The sequence below is a fragment of the Vipera ursinii genome, assembly GCF_947247035.1.
Source record: "Vipera ursinii genome assembly, chromosome: 2".
NCBI lineage: Eukaryota > Metazoa > Chordata > Lepidosauria > Squamata > Viperidae > Vipera > Vipera ursinii.
In genome coordinates this window covers 9,913,398-9,935,576 of record NC_139513.1, presented here as the reverse complement: position 1 = coordinate 9,935,576, position 22,179 = coordinate 9,913,398, and the positions used below count along the sequence as shown (strand labels likewise).

General features: G+C 41.0%; 2 protein-coding genes across 3 annotated transcripts; both read left to right on the top strand.

Annotated features, from left to right (window-relative positions):
* Positions 1–321: 321 nt before the first annotated feature.
* On the top strand, positions 322–3,640 carry LOC310634727 (uncharacterized protein; the record flags this gene model as incomplete). Its single annotated transcript, XM_083353259.1, has 5 exons — positions 322–435; positions 704–818; positions 942–1,009; positions 2,076–2,191; positions 3,420–3,640. The coding sequence occupies 4 exons, from the start codon at positions 322–324 to the stop codon at positions 2,130–2,132; spliced, it is 354 nt and encodes a 117-aa protein (XP_083209385.1). The 3' UTR covers positions 2,133–2,191; positions 3,420–3,640.
* Positions 3,641–8,000: 4,360 nt separating this feature from the next.
* On the top strand, positions 8,001–19,764 carry LOC310636472 (uncharacterized protein). 2 transcript variants are annotated; one of them, XM_083356342.1, is made up of 6 exons: positions 8,001–8,126; positions 11,463–12,068; positions 12,734–12,833; positions 12,956–13,023; positions 13,666–13,795; positions 16,675–19,764. In XM_083356342.1, exons 2-6 carry the CDS (start codon positions 11,586–11,588, stop codon positions 18,504–18,506), a joined length of 2,613 nt encoding a protein of 870 aa, XP_083212468.1. In that variant the 5' UTR covers positions 8,001–8,126; positions 11,463–11,585; the 3' UTR covers positions 18,507–19,764. The 2 variants fall into 2 exon arrangements, with proteins under 2 accessions (XP_083212468.1, XP_083212467.1); XM_083356341.1 differs by having other exon boundaries at positions 12,719–12,833.
* Positions 19,765–22,179: the final 2,415 nt, after the last annotated feature.

The window sequence follows — 22,179 nt, the reverse complement described above, 5'->3', positions numbered from 1 at the left end:
CTTCCCCCTTCCATTAGTGGCAAGCCCACAGGAGGTTGACACCTGCACCAGGTGACATGGTAATCCACACAGGCATGCCCTGGGCTGCGGAGGTTACCATTATTTTTCTCTGTGTTAGACGCTGCACTTGTATAAGGCATATCTGATTTTTGAACAGGGTGTTTGCAGGAAAAAATAGCATCTTGTACCCGGACAAATACGGTATCTATCTATTTATCTTAAGGACAAGAGTGGGGAACATCCTTGATGAATGTCTAATAACTAAATGTCTCAATATGAAACACAAGAAATGTGTAAGAATTCTGTATTCTGCCTCCACAGATGGAGAACTGGTTGCGGGAATGTGGAGCAGAGACCAGCTCCCAAGTGGTGGCCCTGGCGGAAGGCTTCCTCATGAGTCAGGCAGAGGAGCAGAAGGAGCAAGGTGAATTGCAGGTGAGACACCTTCACCTTGGAAGTCCAGAAGGGAATTTTTGTGTTTGAATTTTTCACACCTCCCTTCCGTACCTCTCTGCTCTTCATAATATGTGGAAATGTTCCATTATCCATTCTAGAAGACAGACGGGAGACAGCTGTTCCCTTCTTACATTTTAGGCTCATTTAGAGATATTGGGGCATTGAAGTTGTTTTTAGAGAAGAAGAATCCGCTTCATGTTTTCTGAGGTCTTATTTATTTTTCTTTTCTGCTTCCTCCTATTTCGAGTCTTTCACTCTGCAGACCAGAGATCCTATGAGAATCAGGAATCCATCAAATCTCAATCTGGAGCTGCTTTTCAGGAGGGTCTATCAGGAATCCAGCAGTCAGGACATCTCAGATGGTAATCAAAAGTCCACCTATTCCTAAGAGAGGTCTCACCTCTCTTTCTCTATCTCTTTTCTTCTGTAGAATGCCTCCTGCTATTTTGTTTATTATCCATTGAAAAATTCTGTCTCCCTCACAGGGAAGAATAGAACGAATTTGATGCCTTTTTATGGTGGTGCTGAAAGAGTGGTCGAAACTCCAACTCAAGTAAGAGATGATGATAAAAAATAAAATTTTCACTGTTACTGCTTGCCGAATAGTGATCCTTTTATTAATTCTTTGAAGTGGAATTGTGCAAGGCTACCCAATAATTGAAAGAATCACATTGGTACCTTACAGCTTCTAAAATGCCTTCTTTATAACCAGTGATAACAAAGTAATGGCACCAGGTTAAAAAATGAAGCAGACTGTTAAAATCAAAGGGGGGTGGGCATATCAAGCCCCTTCAGCCTTTAAAGGAATTTCTAATACTGGAATTTGGGGCCAAACAATTCAGCTTTGCAAAGGATGAGAAATACTTTTCCCAAGCATCTTTCTCTTTTTCAGCCATTGGGTTGGGGTACAAGCAGTGGATTCCTCGTAATCTGAGGAGCAGCAGAAACAGGGCTTGTGTGCCTTTGTCTGTTCATGACAGCCATGTAAATACTTGGGTGGCTCTCAGACAACTTTATTGAAGTTTCTGAGCATGGATAAGATTGTGTGTTCTGGAAACACCACAAGGCTTTTACTTAAATGGTGAAAAGAATCACCACTAATGCCTCCTTAAGTAACACCAGTTGCCTGCAATTAGTGCAGGTTCGCATCCCACCAGGCTCAAGGTTGACTCAGCCTTCCATCCTTCCGAGGTAGGTAAAATGAGGACCCAGATTGTTGGGGGCAGTTAAGCTGACTTTGTAATAATGCCGCTTGGGGGGTGTATGAAAGCCCTAATAAGCAGGCATATACATAGAATGAAGGCTACTGCTAAGCTTGTAAGCCGCCCTGAGTCTTCGGAGAAGAGCGGGATATAAATGTAATAAAAATAAAATAAAATAAAATAAAATTTTCTTCTGCAAAGGCTGGCTGTATGGGAATGGTTTCCAAGGCCCATTCCAGTTGATTCTCCAGATGCTGAAAGTCTCGTTGATGATGGGGATAGATAGACAGACAGACCCCGATGAAAAGTGCTATTACTTTTACTGATTTGCCTGAAATGTATATCTTTGCTTGGAATCACTTAAACAATAGGACAGAGCTTGAAAATCCTCCTGATTTTTGTTCTGTTTTCATTCAGGAGGGTTTTGTGTCCTTTAAGGAGGTGGCTGTGTATTTCTCTGGAGAGGAGTGCTGAACAAAAAGCACTGTATCGGGAAGTTATGCTGGAAAATCATCGGAACGTGGCCTCTTTGGGTAAGAATATGCAAGAAATTTTATCACAATAAAAATTACAAATTTTGAAGAGGAAATTAAGAAGACAGAGTAATGTGATTAATAAATAATAAAAAGTATGATAAAATTAAAAAAGAAAAAATAAGTTATAATTTCTCTCCTCATTGTTTGGGTAAGAGCCCTTCCAGCTTTTGTGTATAATAGTCTCATTATGGTTATCATACTCATAAACAATCTTCAGTGACTGTTACTTAGTGCCAACATAAAGTGTTCTGATTACAGTTGTATATTAATCTTTAAAGTTCTCTGTATCACTGAGTATCTTTGAATTCAAACTTTTCTTATTTTTTTCCAAGTCCACCAGAACACGACAAAATGTTCCTTTATCTTGTCTGTATTTGCAATATTAGTTTGAGGTACATTTATTCACTTTTAAATAATTTCCTGTTTATATTCTTCAGCCTATTTAGAGGTTTTAACAATTACATATCTTTTGTACACAACTGAGATTCAAATTCTGCTTTACGTTGTTGAACAATATAGTTCCCTTTATCTACCTGGTATCTTTCTGACAATATGAAAACTACTGACAGTTATATCCTTTTGCCATTCTTGACTTAGTTTGGTATTCCCGCATCTCAAGTTCTAATGACTCTCAACTGACAGTTATATCCTTTTGCCATTTTTGACTTAATTTGGTATTCCCGTATGTAAAGTTCTAATGGCTCTCGACATGTGATCCATTGTCTTTTCCTGCTGCTTTTTTTTCTTTTAAGAGACATTTAGATGTTTTGGGGCAGTCTAAGTTTATATCTGTTTCATATTCTCAATGTGGTATTTCTGACATGATTTTAAAATCTAGATTAAGCCAAAATTTATTGTACCACAAAGATCCATGGCATGCAAACCTCTGTCATGCCCTTCTAGTTATAACATTCTCTTAATTCTGAGCAACTCCTGTTTCTTATCCAAACGACACAGCAGACTACCAAGTCTAATTTCAAATCGGGCAAACCAAATCCTCCCCTTTCCTTCAAATTTTGGAGAATTTGGAATTTAATCTATGGTTTTGCCCTTGCCATACAAAGCTATCTTTGTATCTTATCTTCCAAAATTTTAATCAGCAAAGTCCAAATCAAATTCTTGAAGGACTTTTCTGAGAAGATTCAAGCAGTTTGTTTTTTCATTATATTCAAACTTCCTATGCTTTGCTCTTTTTCTCTAAAGTTATTTTTATTTCCCTGTGAAGGTAATGGGGAAGAATATGAAGATTGCTGGGAACTATTCCAAATGATCACTCGTGGGAACTATACAGAGAACTCTGCAGTTCTAATGGAAGAAGAAAGCCATGAGAGAAACCAGGCAAATAATTGTAATCAGGAAAATTCATCTTCTATTCTTGCACCAACTAAAGCCTCTGTGGCCCAACAAGGAAAAATAAAAAACAAATATATTGGAAAACATATAAAGGTATTCATAAAGAAATTAGATGTAAATAAATATTGTCAAACTCAAACTAAAGGAGAAGATTATATATGTAGAGACAATGGGAAAAATTACAAATGGACCTTGTCTCTTCCTCATAAAAATGGGTCCGGTACATCTCAAAAAAGGACCCACGTAGGAGAGAAGCCCTATAAATGCACGGAGCATGGAAAGAGCAATCATCTTATTTTCCATAAAAGGATCCACAAAGCAGAGGAAACATATAAATGTATGGAATGTGGGAAAAGCTTTACTAAGAGTAGACAACTTACTTCACATAAAAGGATCCACACAAGAGAGAAGCCCTACCAATGCAGAGTGTGTGGAAAGTACTTCACCTCACTCAGAAATCTTTCTATACACGAAACAATCCATACCGGGAAAATGCCTTATAAATGCACGGAGTGTGGAAAGAGCTTTATTTTTAGAAGTCATCTTAGGTCACATACAAGGATCCACACAGGGGAGAAGCCTTACAAATGCATGGAATGCGGAAAGAGTTTTTCTATGAACAGTAACCTTAACACCCATAAAAAGACCCACACTGGGGAGAAGCCTTATAAATGCATGGAGTGTGGAAAGAGCTTCACTTCTAGTACTTCTCTTACTTCGCATTACTGGATCCATAAAGGAGAGAAGCCCTATAAATGCATGGAGTGTGGGAAGAGCTTTACTCACAAAAACAGTCTTACTTCCCATAAAAGGATCCACACAGGGGAAATGCCTTATAAATGCACTGAGTGTGAGAAGAGCTTCATTTTTAGTTCTTCTCTTACTTTGCATTACCGGATCCATACAGGGGAAAAGCCATATAAATGCACTGAGTGTGGAAAGACCTTTCGCCATAAAACTAATCTTAATTCACATACAAGGATCCACAAAGGGAAAATGCCTTATAAATGCGTGGACTGTGGAAAGAACTTTATTTTTAGAAGTCATCTTAGGTCACATTCAAGGATCCACACAGGGGAGAAGCCTTACAAATGCATGGAATGTGGAAAGAGTTTTTCTATGAACAGTTATCTTAAGAGCCATAAAAGGACCCACACCAGGGAAAAGTCCTATAAATGCATGGAGTGTGGAAAGAGCTTCACTTCTAGTACTTCTCTTACTTCGCATTACTGCATCCATACAGGAGAGAAGCCCTATAAATGCATGGAGTGTGGGAAGAGCTTTACTCACAGAAACAGTCTTACTTCCCATAAAAGGATCCACTCAGGGGAAATGCCTTATAAATGCACTGAGTGTGGAAAGAGCTTCGCTTTTAGTACTTCTCTTACTTTGCATTACCGGATCCATACAGGGGAAAAACCATATAAATGCACTGAGTGTGGAAAGAGCTTTGCTTGTAGTAATTCTCTTACTTTGCATTACCGGATCCATACAGGGGAAAAGCCATATAAATGCACTGAGTGTGAAAAGAGCTTTGTTTGTAGTAATTCTCTTACTTCCCATTACCGGATCCATACAGGGGAGAAGCCATATAAATGCATGGAGTGTGGAAAGACGTTTACTCACAGAAAGACTCTTGTTTCCCATAAAAGGATCCACACAGGGGAGAAGCCCTATAAATGCATGGTGTGTGGAAAGAGCTTTACTCACAGCAAAAGTCTTACTTGCCATAAAAGGATCCATATAATGGAGAAGTTCTATAAATGCATGGAATGTGGAAAGAGCTTCACTTGTAGTAATTCTCTTACTTTGCATTACCGGATCCATACAGCAGGGAAGTCATATAAATGTATGGAATGTGGGAAAAGCTTTACTCACAGAAACAGTCTTTCTTCTCATAAAAGGATCCACACAGGGGAGAAGCCCTATAAATGCATGGAGTGTGGAAAGAGCTTCACTTTCCGTACTTCTCTTACTTCACATTACCGGCTTCATACAGCAGAGAAGCCCTATAAATGCATGGAGTGTGGAAAGAGCTTCGTTCACAGTAATTCTCTTACTTCCCATTACTGGATCCATACAGGAGAGAAGCCATATAAGTGCACAGAGTGTGGAAAGAGCTTCTGTCAAAATTCATATCTTACTGTTCATAAACGAATCCACACAGGAGAGAAGCCTTATAAATGCATGGAATGTGGAAAAAGCTTCTATAAGAGCAGTGAACTTATTTTCCATAGAAAGATCCACACAGGGGAGGAACCATATAAATGCATGGAGTGTGGAAAGAGCTTTATTAAGAACTGCCTACTTATTTACCATAGTAGGATACATACCGGGGAGAAGCCATATAAATGCATGGAGTGTGGAAAATGCTTTTCTGTCTCTAGTAACCTTACCTCCCATAAAAAGATTCACACGGGGGAGAAGCATTATAAATGTATGGAATGTGGAAAGAGTTTTTCTACGAAGAGTTATCTCAACATCCATAAAAGAATCCACACAGGGGAGAAGCCATATAAATGTATGGTGTGTGGAAAAAGTTTTATTGCAAACAGTTATCTTAACTTGCATAAAAGGTCTCACACAGTGTAGAAGCCCTATAAATTTGTGAAATATGGAAAAGGCTTCAAGAAGACCAATGGCCGAATGTTCCATAAATGTATACATTTGGATGAGACTCTGTTTAACTGTTAGACTTAGTTGTTGAATATATATGTGTTTCCTAATTTCATTTACTGAATTAAGAAAGGGGTTTTTTTGAGTCTGACCTTCACAACTTGAAGCCCAAGAGAGATGAATTCACTAATGGAAACCAAATACTAGGCATCTGGTGTTTTAATTATGAACAATGTAGTTAGTCATTTGAAGGCCACCAGTGCCTTTTCACATAAAAATGAGAACTACTTTTCTTCACGTTTATCCCATTTCCTATTGGATCATAATAAAGCCCAAATCCCCAATAAAAGTTCTATAAAAATTTAATTTTTGCGAACAAGCATAGGGCTTAGCTAGCAAAATGTCATTCCAGGCATAGCATGGGAAATGCATCAGTCAGGAAAGATTTCAAATGCGTCTTTCCTTTCTTTGAAGGTGGCTATAAGTGCCATTACTAGGGGGAAGGGGACATTTTGCAGGGGAAGAGTGCTAGAGGTGTGAAAGAATATTGTGAGAATTTGAGGAGTATGGACATTAACAGGAACCAGTTGCCAAACCGAGCCTTCTGCCTGTCCTCAAGGACGCTGGCCCTGCGAAAGGAATTTATATCTGATCCTGATGCACCAGCTTCCCAAAACATCGGACCAGGATTGGATTGGACTGTTCTGGTGAGAGGGTTTGGGACATTGGGGATTGCTTTCAATATACAGTTTTCACGCCGTTTTTCTTTAGAGCTTGCCTCACATTGCACTCATTATCTGTAGTAAAAGTACTTTTTCTCTAATATCCATGGAATCAAGAGTCATTCTTTCATGGGGAGTAAACTGGCCAGTCTGACAAAAGAGTTGCAGAAATTATAGCTATATATGAATTACCAAAATAAGTGTGATGCTATTGAACAGAAGTCCCCAACCGTTTGGGCACCAGGGACCGATTCTGTGGAGAGAGGTTTTGCATGAACTACAGGGGCATGGTTTTTTGTGCTGCCTGCGTCCCGCGGATGGGGCTTTGCTTGTTTGTGTGGATCGGTTGCTGGCATGCTGTGGCCTGGTCCTGGTTAACAGACCAGGGGTTGGGGACCCCTGCTATAGAAGATACCATGAATAGAATGGTTTAAATAGCATTGTTTTGCACTGAAGCTTTGTATTGCTATCTGTAGAAGTTAGATGATGAATTGTAAGATGTTGAAAGAGGAAAGAAACGAGAATGTGTACTTCCTCTGGAATGTGAGGATGTCCACTGTGAAAAACTGAGACCTAGGTCAGCCAGTATGAATGCAGAAGCATGGAAAAAATTTCGGTCAAATTTTCGGCCTACCGCAAATATAAATGAGGACCACAAGACACAAATTGTGTTTCCCAGAGAGGCTCTTGGTCCTCTTCTTCTGACCACCTGGCACTTCTGAGAGGATTTGGGCCCTTTTGAGGCCTCCTCCAATCTCTGCAGAGCCTTCAGGGTGGCTGCTCTTGAGGGAAACGGGTTCAAATCCTCCTGGGAGATTGATCTCCATCTCCACAGACGGTTCCTGGACAGGAAGATGGAGAAGCTGCCGTCTCTGGAGACGCCGACGCCTTTCTCGGGCAAGGAACGTTTCCTCCTACTCCCATGCCCATCATCCCTGCCCTCCCCCACATACTCTCCGCTTTCCCGCCCTTTCGGGGAATCCGGGCACTTCGCGCAGAGCCCACCAGGGGGCGCGCTCAGCAGCAGTACAAATCGGAAGAGGATGGAGGCGCGTCTGCCCTACGTGCTTCTCTCTCCCCCTCTGTGAGCTTGGATCGGGAGGCGCAGAGGCTGCCGGGAAGCCTTGCGGGGACGCGGATCCCGACGAGACTCCCGAGTTCCGTGCCGGGCGGCTCTGCCCGTGCAAAGAAGTGCCGCGGAGTGGAGGCGACCGTGGAGACGGGCCAAATCTTCCCCCGGGGTGGGAGTCCGGGGTCCCATCTTCCCCTGCCGCCCTTTCCCATGCAACGGGGCGGTGGGAGCAAAGGAGAGAAATGGGGGTCGTCAGAAGGGAGGGGCCGTTTCCTTCCCTCGTTTCCTGGGGCAGCCTCTGCAGAGAAGGGGGGGAGGGGAAGGCTGCCCGGATGTCCCATTGCCGGCTCCGGGTGCAAGGCCGGGGCCCCGGGTATGTGGACCGGGATTGGGGTACTGCTTCCCCTGCCTCTCCCCACGAACTCAAAGGGGCTCTGCCGGCAGACAAAGGAGGGAGAAGCTGCAGGGAGGGAATGCTGAAACGCAGCATTCGCACCCGGTGCCCCATTGGGCCGTTGTTTCCCAAACCTCTTGAAGTCTGGGAATTGAAGTCCATTATTTGTCTTCATTTGTCCGTGTTTGGAAAAGCGTGGATTGAGGCTAAGAAGTGGGGAAGGCGTTTGTCGGAGTGGCATGAATCAGAAGGTCATGTTAGGCTCTCAGTGGTTCATTCATTCGGGGGGTGGGGGTTCGTCCTCTGTGTATCGGATGGTGGCTTGTTAATTCAGGCATCTCAAGTTCCCAAAGGGGTTTTGGGCCAGAACGATTTTTAATTTTAATTTTAATCCCATTTATATCCTGCCCTTCTCCGAAGACTCAGGGCGGCTTACAATCTAAAGCACAATGTGCTTAGCAATAGCCTTCATTCTATGTATATGCCTGCTTATTAGGGCTTTCGCCCCGCCCCCCCAAGTGGCATTATTACAAAGTCAGCTTAATTGCCCCCAACAATCTGGGTCCTCATTTTACCTACCTCGGAAGGATGGAAGGCTGAGTCAACCTTGAGCCTGGTGGGACGCGAACCTGCACTAATTGCAGGCAGCTGGTGTTACTTAAGGAGGCATTAGCCCACTGCTCCACCAAGGCTCAATTAATGGGGTTCTGCTGTCTAAAGTTTCTCATGTTGATTTATCTTCTCATGAAATCAATTTGTATGCTGTAGATCTCATCTCAGTTGCTGCTTTGTGACTTGAGACATTTATTGTTTGTAGGATTGTTCTTTAACTCTCTCTTGAAATCATTAGAATAAATAACTAGGAAACAGAAATCCAAAACACATTTTAAATGTTTTTGTCCAATATTTTGAGTCTTCTTTTATCAAGTTGATCATGAAGAATTCGTCAGAATATGCCCCAGCTCCGCAGAAGTTTAAGTACCTAATAGGATTCCCCGCTTTCTTCCCTGACATTAGCGGATATATAAGATTATCTTATTTTTTTTCCTTTGGGGATGGATTTTTGCTAGTTAAATTAGACACCCTGTTTTCCTGGTACTTTCTTTGGTTTTCCATTTTGGATATGTAAACTGCAAATCTTTACTGTTTATTCTAGAGACAAAGAATAAACTAGGATCAAATCCTCCATGCTTAAGAGTGTGGGTGAACATCACTTTAAGGTGTGTTGTTTCAAGCCCTGTGTTTCATGTGAACTTTGCCTGTCTGGTTGGTTAACCATTTTGGAGTTGGGGCAAATTGTGTGAAGCAGCCTTGGTGTTTTAGTATGACTTTGTTCCCAAAAAGCAAGTGCTGAAAAATAGAAAGTGAGCATCCTAAACCAGGATCTTTTCACTCAACCTTCCTGCCATTGTTAGAATGTTATTCATTCCCAGGATCATTTCACTCAGTATTATTCCAGGTTGGGGTTCTTTTTCTCTATTCCTCACTAGGACACCTGACAAAAGTTAACTTTTCTTTCTTGGGATGAGCCATTTCTGGAACTTCTCCCTTTTCTATATGGCTCCAGTTACTTACAAACATACAGTCTTACAGTCCCATACAGTATTGAACTTGTGAATTCTCAAGCGTCTTCCTTTCACTATGCATTTAAGATGGACAGTGATTAATATTTATATCTATTTATATGTAAGGGTGAAGGTATATGCATATGTAGTATATAGCATGTTTATATGAGTGTTATGTATGTGTACACATTTGAGAACAAGCAACAAAATTTCATTTTTAATGTGTGCCATTGTGCCCACAGTAAAAAAAAATGGCAATAATGGTTATCTATCTTTCTATTTATCTTAAAGACAAGAGTGGGGAACATCCTTAATGAATGTCTAAAGACTAAATGTCCCAATATGAAACACAAGAAACATGTGTAAAAATTATGTATTCCATTCTAGTTTCCTAATCTCCTTGAGTTCTGGCATCTTTATGAACCCTAATGTAGGGTATACGTAGATCTTAAATTTGGGGGGGGGAAACGTACCCTACCTTCCGGCAAAAAAGAAATAGAAAATCCTACAAATATAAAACATTTATTTTATATTCCAATATAAAATATTCCATGTCTTGATGGAAACTAGGACCATATCTCTATCTATTCATCTGTCCGTCTATCTATCTATCTATCTATCTATCTATCTATCTTTATCTATCTATCTATCTATCTATCTATCTATCTATCTATCTATAGCTCAAATAACATAAGTTGGGGAGAAAGAAATAGAAAATCCTCAAAATATAAACCATTTATTTTATATTCCAATATAAAATATTCCATGTCTTAATGGAAGCTAGCACCATATTCTTTTTACCACACTTGATGGACAGACAGACACAGAAATACTCAGAGGTTAGAATGCAGTACTGCAGGCTACTTCTGCTGATTGACACCTCCCAGTAGTTTGGCAGTTTTAATTCTCATTGACTTAAGGATGACACAGCCTTCCATCCTTCCGAGGTCAGTAAAATGAGGACCCAGATTGTTCAGGGCAATATGCTGACTCTGAAAACTGCTTAGAGAGGGCTGTAAATCACAGTGAAACAATATATAAGTCTAAGAGCTATTGCTATTGCTATTGCAATCCTTTAAAGGTAAAGGTCAAGGTTCCCCTACACATGTGTGCTAGTCGTTTCCGACTCTAGGGGCCGGTGCTCATCTCTGTTTCAAAGCCGAAGAGCCAGCGCTTGTCCGAGGACGTTTCTGTGGTCATGTGGCCAGCATGGCTAGACACCAAAGGTGCACGGAACGCTGTTACCTTCCCATCGTAGTGGTCCCTATTTTTCTATTTGCATTTTTACGTGCTTTCGAACTGCTAGGTTGGCAGAAGCTGGGATGAGTAACAGGCGCTCACTGTTACGCGGCGCTCGGGATTCGACCTGCCAAACTGCCGACCTTCTGATTGACAAGCTCAGCGTCCTAACCCACTGAGCCACCGTGTCCCTATTGCAATCCTTTACCAGCTCAGCAAAAGACTCCCTTCCGTAAAGATGAATGTTATTCAGTGATTAAGTCCACCACCTTCTCATGCTTTGAATTTATTTCCTTTTCTATCTCAGATGCAGAAACTAGAGTCATCTCAAAAACCTTCCTGGCAACAAAAAGTTAGATCTTGGGTGAAGAGCCTGGGTAGCCTTCGTGGTCAGTCCTGCAGTTACCGGAATAGTCCTATGAATTGAAAGATGTTTGGAGATTCACAAGATTCCTCTGACCTATCTGGAATTTCCTTCCTGGGCAAACAAAGGATGCATAAAAAACTGTTAACAAGTGGGGAACCTGGAAAAGGCCCCTCTGCCGTTGAACCTGGCTGTTATGGGAAGATTTGGGCAAAAAATGGGCAGAAGATGCTGGAGAACAAAACCTTCATCCGTTCAGAGATTCAGCCCTGGAACTTCAGAGACATCCAATACCAGGAGACTGAAGGTCCCCGAGGACTTTGCAGCCAACTCCACAACTTTTATAGTCAGTGGCTGAGGTTAGAAAAGCACAGTAAAACCCAAATGTTGGACATGGTTGTTCTGGAACAGCTCCTGGCCCTTCTGCCCCCACAGATGGAAAACTGGTTGCGGGAGTGTGGAGCAGAGACCAGCTGCCAAGCGGTGGCCTTGGCGGAAGGCTTCCTCATGAGTCAGGCAGAGGAGCAGAAGGAGCAAGGCGAATTGCAGGTGAGAGACCTTCACCTTGGAAGTCCAGAAGGGAATAAAGAATGTGTGTGAATTTTCACCCCTCCCTTCCCTACTTCTTTGCTCTTCATAATATGTGGAAATGTTTTACTAATTCTTGCAGGACATTGTTCCATTATCCATTCTAGAAGATAGACTGGAGACAGCTGTTCTTTTCTTACATTCTAGGCCAGACATGTCAAACACAAGGCCCGGGGGCTGGATCCGCCCGCGAAGTGGTTTCATGCGGCCCGCAAAGCCATCCTGGAAACAGTGAGGGACTGGCCCCCACTGCCTTGGCCCTGGCCCAGAGACTCTCCTACCAGAGACCCCCAGATCTGTCCCACTCCTGCCCAGGCCCCCATAGGCACCCTTGATGCGAACAATGTAGAGCTGGCCATGCCCACCCAGTAGGCCATACACACTCTAGCCACGCCCAGCCAGTAGGCCACGCCCACCCTGGCCATACCCACCCGGCCCCCTGAGGGCAACCACAATGCTGATGCGGCCCTCAATGAAATTGAGTTTGGCACCCCTGTTCTAGGCTCTTTGGGAGCTATTGGGGCATTGAAGTTGTTTTTAGAGAAGAAGAATCCTCTTCATTTTTTGTGAGGTCTTATTTATTTGTCTTTTCTCCTGCCTCCTATTTCAAGTCTTTCCCTCTGCAGACCAGAGATCCTATGAGAAGGAGGAATCCATCCAATCCCCCTCAGGAGCTGTTTTCCCGGAGGATCTATCAGGAATCCGCAAGTCAGGACATCTTAGATGGTAATCAAAAGTCCACCCATTGCCAAGAGAGGTCCCAGCTGTCTTACATTCTTTATCTCTTCTCTATAATGTCTCCTGCTATTTGATTAATTATCCATTTAAAAATTCTGTCTCCCTCACAGGGAAGAATAGAACGAATTTGACTCCTTTCTATGGTCCTGCTGAAAGAGTGGTTGAAACTCCAACTCAAGTAAGAGAGGGATAACGAAAAATGAAATTTTCAGTGTCAGTGTTTGCTGAATAGTGATCTTTTTATTCATTATTTGAAGTGGAAATGTGCAAGTCTATTTGATTATAACTAAGGGAATCACGTTGGCACCTTTCAGCTTCTAAAACGCTTTGTTTATAGCCAGTGATAAGAAAAGTAAGACCATAAGAAAGGCTGAGCACCAAAGAATTGAGGCCTTTGAACTCTGGTGCTGGAGAAGACTCCTGCGAGTCCCTTGGACTGCAAGGCGATCAAACCGGTCAGTCCTAGAGGAGATCAATCCTGACTGCTCTTTAGAAGGCCAGATCCTGAAGCTAAAACTCAAATACTTTGGCCACCTAATGAGAAGGAAGGACTCGCTGGAGAAGAGCCTCATGCTGGGAAAGATTGAGGGCAATAGAAGAAGGGAACGACAGAGAATGAGGTGGCTGGATGGAGTCACTGAAGCAGGAGGCGTGAGCTTCAATTGACTCCAGGAGATGGTAGAGGACAGGAAAGCCTGGAGGAACGTTGTCCATAGGGTCACGATGGGTCGGACACGACTTCGCAACTAACAACAACAACAAACAATAGGACAGATCTTGAAAATCCTCCTGATTTTTCTTCTGTTTTCTTCTCATTCAGGAGGGTCTCGTGTCTTTTATGGAGGTGGCTGTATATTTCTCTGAAGAGGAGTGGTCTCACTTGGATGCCGACCAAAAAGCACTGCATCGGGAAGTCATGCTGGAAAATCATAGGAACGTGGCCTCTTTGGGTAAGAATATGCAAGACTTTTTATCGGAACAAAAACTACAAGTTCTGAAGAGGAAATAAAAAAGATGGAGTAATGTGATAAATAATATGTAAGAAAAAGTATGATAAAATTAAAAAAGAAAAGACAATATATAATTTATCCTTTCTAATCTTCAAACGCAGGTTTAATCACAAGTTCATATTTTCTTTTTTTCACCAAAAAGCCCATCAGGGATTTCCAATCACTAATAAATATAGATACTATCCTTTGCCTAATTAGAGTCAATTTAGTCATCATTGGGAATTCTGTCATCTTCCCCAACCATTCCACCATTCTAGTTATGTAGAGCCCTTCCAGATTTTGTGTATAATAGTCTCACTACGGTTATCATATTTGGAAATAATCTTTTACGACTGTTGATTAGTGCCAAAATAAAGTGTTCTGATTTAAGTTGGATATTAACCTTTAAAGTTCTCTGTATCATTGAATATCTTTGAATCCAAACTTTTCTAGCTATTTTACAAGTCCACCAAAGCATAACAAAATGATTCTTTGTCTTGCATACTTTTCCAATATAAGTCTGAGGTACATTTCTACACTTTTGAATATTTTTCTGTTCATATTCTTCAGCCGTTTTACAGGTTTTAGCAATTACATCTTTTGTACACAACTGAGATTCAAATTGTATTTTATGTTGTTCAATACTATAGTTTCCTTTATCTACCTAGAATTTTTCTGATAATATGAAAACTATATTCTTTTTCCATTGACTTAATTTGGTATTCTCACAGCTCAAGTTCTAATGCCTCTCGACATGTTATCTTTTATCATTGTCTTTTCCTCCTTATTTTTTTCTGCTGAGAGTCATAAAGATGTTTTGGGGCACAGCCTGAGTTTATATCTGTTTCATATTCTCAATGCAGTATTTCTAACATTATGGATTTAAAATGTAGATTTATGCTAAATGTATCGTACCAGAAATATCCATGACCTCCAAACCACTTCATGCCTTTCTAGTTCTAAAATTCTCTTATTTCTGAGAAACCTCCATTTCTTATCCCAACCGCACAGTAGACTACAAAGTCCAATTTCAAATTGGGCAAACCAAATCATCCCGTTTCCTTGGAAACTGGGAAAATCTGATATTCAATCTTATGTTTTTTCCCTTGTCATACAAATCTAGATTTATCTTCCAAAATTTTAATCAAGGAAGTTTAGATCAAATTCTTTTTTTTATTAGAAAATTTTATTAAATGTACATTTAAAAACAAAAGTGGACATGATTCGACTTCCCTGGCTACAACACTACTATTAGTATTACCTTATGTTACAAAAACAAAAAACAAAAACTTAAAATACATTCTATGACAGGACAGGGTATAACAAACTGTACATATAACATCTGCAATTTTTTTAGTAAACTGTCTTTCAGTCGTCAGTGTTATATTTACATATCTTTCAGTTGTGTCCTGATATAGGTGCTAATAAGTCCTCATGTTATCAACCAATCAAACAATAGTCATCTCAGTGATCCTCCTTATCTCTAACCAATCATACAAATTTTTCCAAATTTCATAATACTCTGTTTCAGTCTTATTTTTAATCTCTAGGGTTAACCTGTCCATTTCGGTGCAGGATAAAATTTTATCTATTATTTCTTCTTCAGTGGGTGTTTCCTTTCTTTTCCATTTTTGGGCATATGCCAGTCTTGCTGGGTTAAAATATGCAATAATAAGTAGAAAGATGCTTTCTTGAGTTTATCATTAATAATCCCTAATAAGAAGGTTTCTGGTTTTAAATCAATTTTTTGTAGTAATATTTCTTCCAACCAATTTTTTATCCGCTGCCAAAAATTTTGCGCTTTTAAACATTCCCACCACATATGATAAGTCCCTGGAAGCCTTCTGTATTTCCAGCACGTCGGTGAAATTTTTTAATTTATTTTTGCTAACCTTGTAGGGGGAAGGTGCCATCTACAAAACATCTTGTACAGATTCTCTTTATAGGAGGTGGCTAGCGTTAACCTCCTATTTCTATCCCATAGTGATTGCCAATTATCTAGGTCAATACTGTAACCAAAATTTCTACTCCAGGTTAACATTGTTTCTTTTACCTGTTCTTCTAACAAATCCTGTTCTAATAGATATTGATATATGTTTTTTATCATTTGGTCTTCTGTTCCTAGAAGGATTTTATCTAATTGTGTATGCTCTAAAAAAATTTTTTAATCCCATTTATATCCCGCCCTTCTCCGAAGACTCAGGGCGGTTTACAATCTAAAGCACAAATCAATGTGCTTAGCAGTAGCCTTCATTCTATGTATATGCCTGCTTATTAGGGCTTTCGCCCCCCCCCCACAAGCGGCATTATTACAAAGTCAGCTTATTGCCCCCAACAATCTGGGTCTTCATTTTACCTACCTCGGAAGGATGGAAGGCTGAGTCAACCTTGAGCCTGGTGGGACTCGAACCTGCACTAATTGCAGGCAGCTGGTGTTACTTATTAAGGAGGCATTAGCCCACTGCTCCACCAAGGCTCTTTTATCCCTGGTTCTTTTTTGTCTTTTCTATACGTGACTGTATTTGTAAGTATGCCCACCATTCCAACTCTATACCGTCTTCTAATAGTCTTTTTCTTGTTTTCAGGTCTCCATTTTTGTCTAAGAGATATTTATATGTGATTACTTTTCCTAAATTTATGAATTTGGGGTGCATGAATATCTCTAATATGGATAACCAATTGGGGGTTTCTATATAATTAGATTTTCAGTTCAGATCAAATTCTTGAAGGACTTGTCTGCATCTTAGAAGATTGAAGTAGTTGGCTTTTCATTAAATTCAAAGTTCCTACGCTGTGCTCTTTTCCCCTAAAATTATTTTCATTTTCATTTTCTTGTGAAGGTAATAATGGGGAGGAAGATGAAGATTCCTGGGAACTATTCCAAATGATCACTCGTGGATACGATACGAAGAACCCTATAATTCTAATGGAAGTAGAGAGCCATGAGAAAAACCAGGAAAATATTTCCAATCAGAAAAGTTCATCTTCTGTTCATGCACCAACGAAAGCTTCTGTGGCCCAGGAACGTAAAATAAATAACAAATATATTGGAAAATGTATAAAACAATTCATAAAGAAATTAGATGTAAATAAACACAATCAAATTGAAACCAAGGTATCCAGCAACAATAGAAATAATGACAAATGGACCTTGTCTCTTCCTCATAGAAGTGGGTCCCGTACATCTCAAAAAAGAGGCCACCCAGGAGGGAAGCCACATAAATGCACGGAGTGTGGAAAGACCTTCCTTCATAGAACTTATCTTAATTCACATAAAAGAATCCACACAGGAGAGAAGCCCTATAAATGCATGGAGTGCGGAAAGACCTTCACTTTTAGTACTTCCCTTACTTCGCATTACTGGATCCATAGAGGAGAGAAGCCCTATAAATGCACGGAGTGTGGAAAGGCCTTTATTGATAGAACTTATTTTAATTCACATAAAAGGATCCACACAGGAGAGAAGCCCTATAAATGCACGGAGTGTGGAAAGACCTTCACTTTTCGTACTTCTCTTACTTCGCATTACTGGATCCACACAGGAGAGAAGCCCTATAAATGCATGGAGTGCGGAAAGACCTTCACTTTTCGTACTTCTCTTACTTCGCATTACTGGATCCATACAGGAGAGAAGCCCTATAAATGCATGGAATGTGGAAAGACCTTTCTTCAAAGAACTAATCTTAATTCACATACAAGGATCCACACAGGAGAAAAGCCCAATAAACTCATGGAGTGTGGAAAGACCTTTCTTCAAAGAACTAATCTTAATTCACATACAAGAATCCACACAGGAGAGAAGCCCTATAAATGCATGGAGTGCGGAAAGACCTTCACTTTTAGTACTTCTCTTACTACTCATTACCGGATCCATACAGGAGAGAAGCCCTATAAATGCATGGAATGTGGAAAGACCTTTACTCACAGCAGTAATCTTACTACCCATAAAAGGATCCACACAGGGGAGAAGCCCTATAAATGCATGGAGTGTGGAAAGAACTTTACTCAGATTAACGGTCTTACTTACCATAAAAGTATCCACACAGGAGAAAAGCCTTATAAATGCATGGAGTGTGGTAAGGCTTTTATTACAATTGGTTATCTTAACTACCATAAAAGGATCCACACCAGGGGGAAGCCCTTTAAATGCATGGAGTGTGGAAAGACCTTTATTGATAGAACTAATCTTAATTCTCATACAAGGATCCACACAGGAGAGAAGCCCTATAAATGCATGGAGTGTGGAAAGACCTTTACTCACAGGAATAATCTTACTACCCATAAAAGGATCCACACAGGGGAGAAGCCCTATAAATGCATGGAGTGTGGAAAGAACTTTACTCATAGCAATGGTCTTACTTACCATAAAAGGATCCACACAGGAGAAAAGCCTTATAAATGCATGGAGTGTGGTAAGGCTTTTATTACAATTGGTTATCTTAACAACCATAAAAGAACCCACACCGGGGGGAAGCCCTTTAAATGCATGGAGTGTGGAAAGAGCTTCACTTGTAGTACTTCTCTTACTTTGCATTACCGGATTCATACAGGGGAGAAGCCTTATGAATGCGTGGAATGTGGAAAGAGCTTTACTAACAGTAGAGGACTTGCTTCACATAAAAGGATCCACACGAGAGAAGACCTACAAATGCACATTGTAGAAAATGCTTGAGGTCACTCAGAAATCTTTCCATACATGAAATGATCCACACAGGGGAAAGGCCTTATAAATTCATGGAGTGTGGAAGGACCTTTATTTATAGAGCTCAACTTAGTTCTCATACAAGGACTCACACCGAGGAGAAGCCCTATAAATGCATGTTGTGTGGAAAATGTTTTATTTTGAACAGTTATCTTAACTACCATAAAAGGACCCACATAGTGTAGAAGCTCTATAAGTCTGTAAAATAAGAAAAAATCTTCAAGGAGACCCATGGCCGAATGTTCCATAGTAATTCTGTTTCACATTTATGCAAAATATCATTTCAGGCATACTATTGGGAAGGGGAAGGCATAAATCAGGAAATACTTACAGAAGCTATAGCAAAATATAAATGACAAATTAAATGTGATGCTAAAGAAGATATTTTATTAATAGAGCAGTTTAAGTAGCAATGGTTTTGCACCTAAGCTTGGTATAGCTATCAGTAGAAGTTATATAATGAATTGTAAGATGCTGAAACTGGAAACGTCTTGGGATATTGTGCTAAATTACAAGAATGTTCAAAAAGGAAACATCTGTTGACAATGTAATATCAGATCTTCTAACATACTTAATGGTACAAAAAACCCACTGGATTTACAATGTCTACCTCAGTGTATTTAGTTTGGAGAAGGGGTTCACTTGAGAATGGTATCCCAATGTTGAGCAGGAAAATGATTTCCCTAGGAGGGATGTGATCAGGCAGACATTTAATAGGTGTTGCTTCTGCAAGAAGCAGACGGAGCTGAATGAACCTTTATTGTCTAAAAGTACAACCATGTATACATTGAGATTAGCTGAGCCTCTCTTCATGCTCCCACCCCCAAACTCACAATGACAACTAACCTCCATCTTATTACACCATGTGAACTCCCTGATGCATCTCTTCAAGATAAAACTTTAAATCTTTCTTCCTCTATAGTAGAAATGAGAATGTGAACTTCCTCTGCAATGTGAGGAGGTCCACTGTGAAAAGCTTGAGACCTAAGTCATCCAGTATGAATACAGAAGCAGGGAACTTTTTTCGGTCAAAAATCCTCTGATGGTATGAGAGAATAATCACATACACACACACACACACACACGATACAGGAGGATCTGGACAGACTCGAACACTGGGCATTATCTAACAAACTGGAAGAGAGCTGATGTAGTTCCCATATTCAGTGCCCCAGGGCTCTGTTCTGGGCCCAGTGCTCTTCAACATCTTCATCAACGATTTGGATGAGGGGATAGATGGGGAACTCATCAAATTTGCAGACAACACCAAGCTGGCAGGATAGCCAATACTCCAGAAGATAGGCTTAAGATACAGAAGGATCTGGACAGACTCGAACACTGGGCACTATCTAACAAAATGAAATTCAATGGTGAAAAAAGTAAGGTTCTACATTTAGGCAGGAAAAATCAAATGCACAGGTATAGTAGGTGGTACCTTGCTCAATAGTAGTAACTGAGAGGGATCTTGGAGTCCTAGTAGACAATCACTTCAATATGAGCCAGCAGTGTGCTGCAGCTACCAAAAAAGCCAACACAGTGCTAGGCTGCATTAACAGAGGGATAGAAACAAGATCAAGTGAAGTACTAATACCACTTTACAATGCTTTGGTAAGGCCACACCTGGAATACTGCATCCAGTTTTGGTCACCACGATGTAAAAAAGATGTTGAGACTCTAGAAAGGGTACAGAGAAGAGCAACAAAGATGATTAGGGGGCTGGAGGCTAAAACATAGGGAACGGTTGCTGAAATTGGGTATGTGTAGTTTAACGAAGAGAAGAGTGAGGGGTGACATGATAGCAGTGTTCCAATATCTCAAGGGCTACCACAAAGAAGAGGGAGTCAAGCTATTCTCCAAAGCACCTGAAAGCAGGACAAGAAGCAACAGATGGAAACTAGTCAAGGAGAGAAGCAACCTAGAACCAAGGAGAAACTTCCTGACAGTTAGAACAATTAATCAGTGGAATAACCTGCCTCCAGAGGTGGTGAATGCTCCAACACTGGAGGTTTTTAAGAAGATACTGGACAGCTAGTTGTGGCTTCCCTGCCTGTGTCCCATTTGACCCCTTCAGGCTGGAGTTCACAACAACCACAAGACACAAATTGTGTTTCCCAGAGAGGCTCCTGGTCTTCGTCTTCTGACCGCCTGGCCGTTTCTGACAGAATTTGGGCCTTTTTGAGATTTCTCCAATCTTTGCAGAGCTTTCAGGGCAGTTGTTCTTGAGGAAAGTGAGTGTAAATCCTCAAGGGAGATTGCTCTCCATGTCCACAGACTGTTCCTGGACACAAAGATGGAGAAGCTACTGCCTCTGGAGATGCCGATGCCTTTCCTCCTACTCCCATGCCCATCATCCCTGCCCTTCCCTACAGACGCCTGTCTTTCCTGCCCTTTCCGGGAATCCTGGCACTTTGCGCCGAATCCACCAGGAGGCGCGCTCAGCAGGAGAGAACTGAGCATACCCTGCGCTTTTCCATTAGTACAAGTCTATTTTGTCCCTCTGTGAGCCTGGATCGAGGTCTTTCCAGGAGGCGCAGAGGCTTGGGGTACAAGCAGTGGATTCCTTGTAATCTGAGGAGCAGCCGAAACAGGGCTTGTGCGTCTTTGTCTGTTAATGACAGGCATGTAAATCCCTGGGTGGCTCTCAAACAACTTTAATGAAAGTTTTGAGCATGGATAAGATTGGACTGCAAGGCGATCAAACCGGTCAGTCCTAGAGGAGATCAACCCTGACTGCTTTTTAGAAGGCCAGATCCTGAAGCTAAAACTCAAATACTTTGGCCACCTAATGAAAATGAAGGACTCACTGGAGAAGAGCCTAATGCTGGGAAAGATTGAGGGCAATAGAAGAAGGAGACAGTAGAGAATGAGGTGGCTGGATGGAGTCACTGAAGCAGTAGGCGTGAGCCTAAATGGACTCCAGAAGATGGTAGAGGACAGGAAGGCCTGGAGGAACGTTGTCCATAGGGTCGCGATGCGTCGGACACAACTTCGCAGCTAACAACAACATTACTTTTCTTATCACTGGCTATAAACAAAGCGTTTTAGAAGCTGAAAGGTGCCAACGTGATTCCTTTAGTTATAATCAAATAGCCTTGCACATTTCCACTTCAAATAAATAGAGGACAGGAAGGCCTGGAGGAACGTTGTCCATAGGGTCGCGATGGGTCGGACACGACTTCGCAGCTAACAACAACAACAATAATTTTTGTAACTAAAAACAAATGCTGTCTTTGTAGCTGCTTAATGTACTACAATAAGAAAAGCCCTAAGAATTGCTAATCACAATTTTTTGGGGAAGGTTTGGATGGGTGACAAACCTCTTGAGTTTCAGAGGCTCCTGCTGGGTTGAGGCTCTTTATTCAGATAGTACCCCTGATGATTCTGTGTCAATATGGAGAAGAGGCACCAATTCCAGTTTTCTGCCGATTATTGTCCAATTTTTCATTACTAAAGAAATGGAAATCAGAATGGCAGCCATATAAAATTAGACGACAATTGTACTTTTCTTTTTATTCATGATCTAGAGACATCCCAGTTGCCTTAAACTCTACAAAGGTCTTAAGTTTCCTACTTGTATTTCCTGAGGGTTTTTTGGTATTACCCTAAATAAAAAACATTTTTCCTCATTTCCCCACTCCGATGT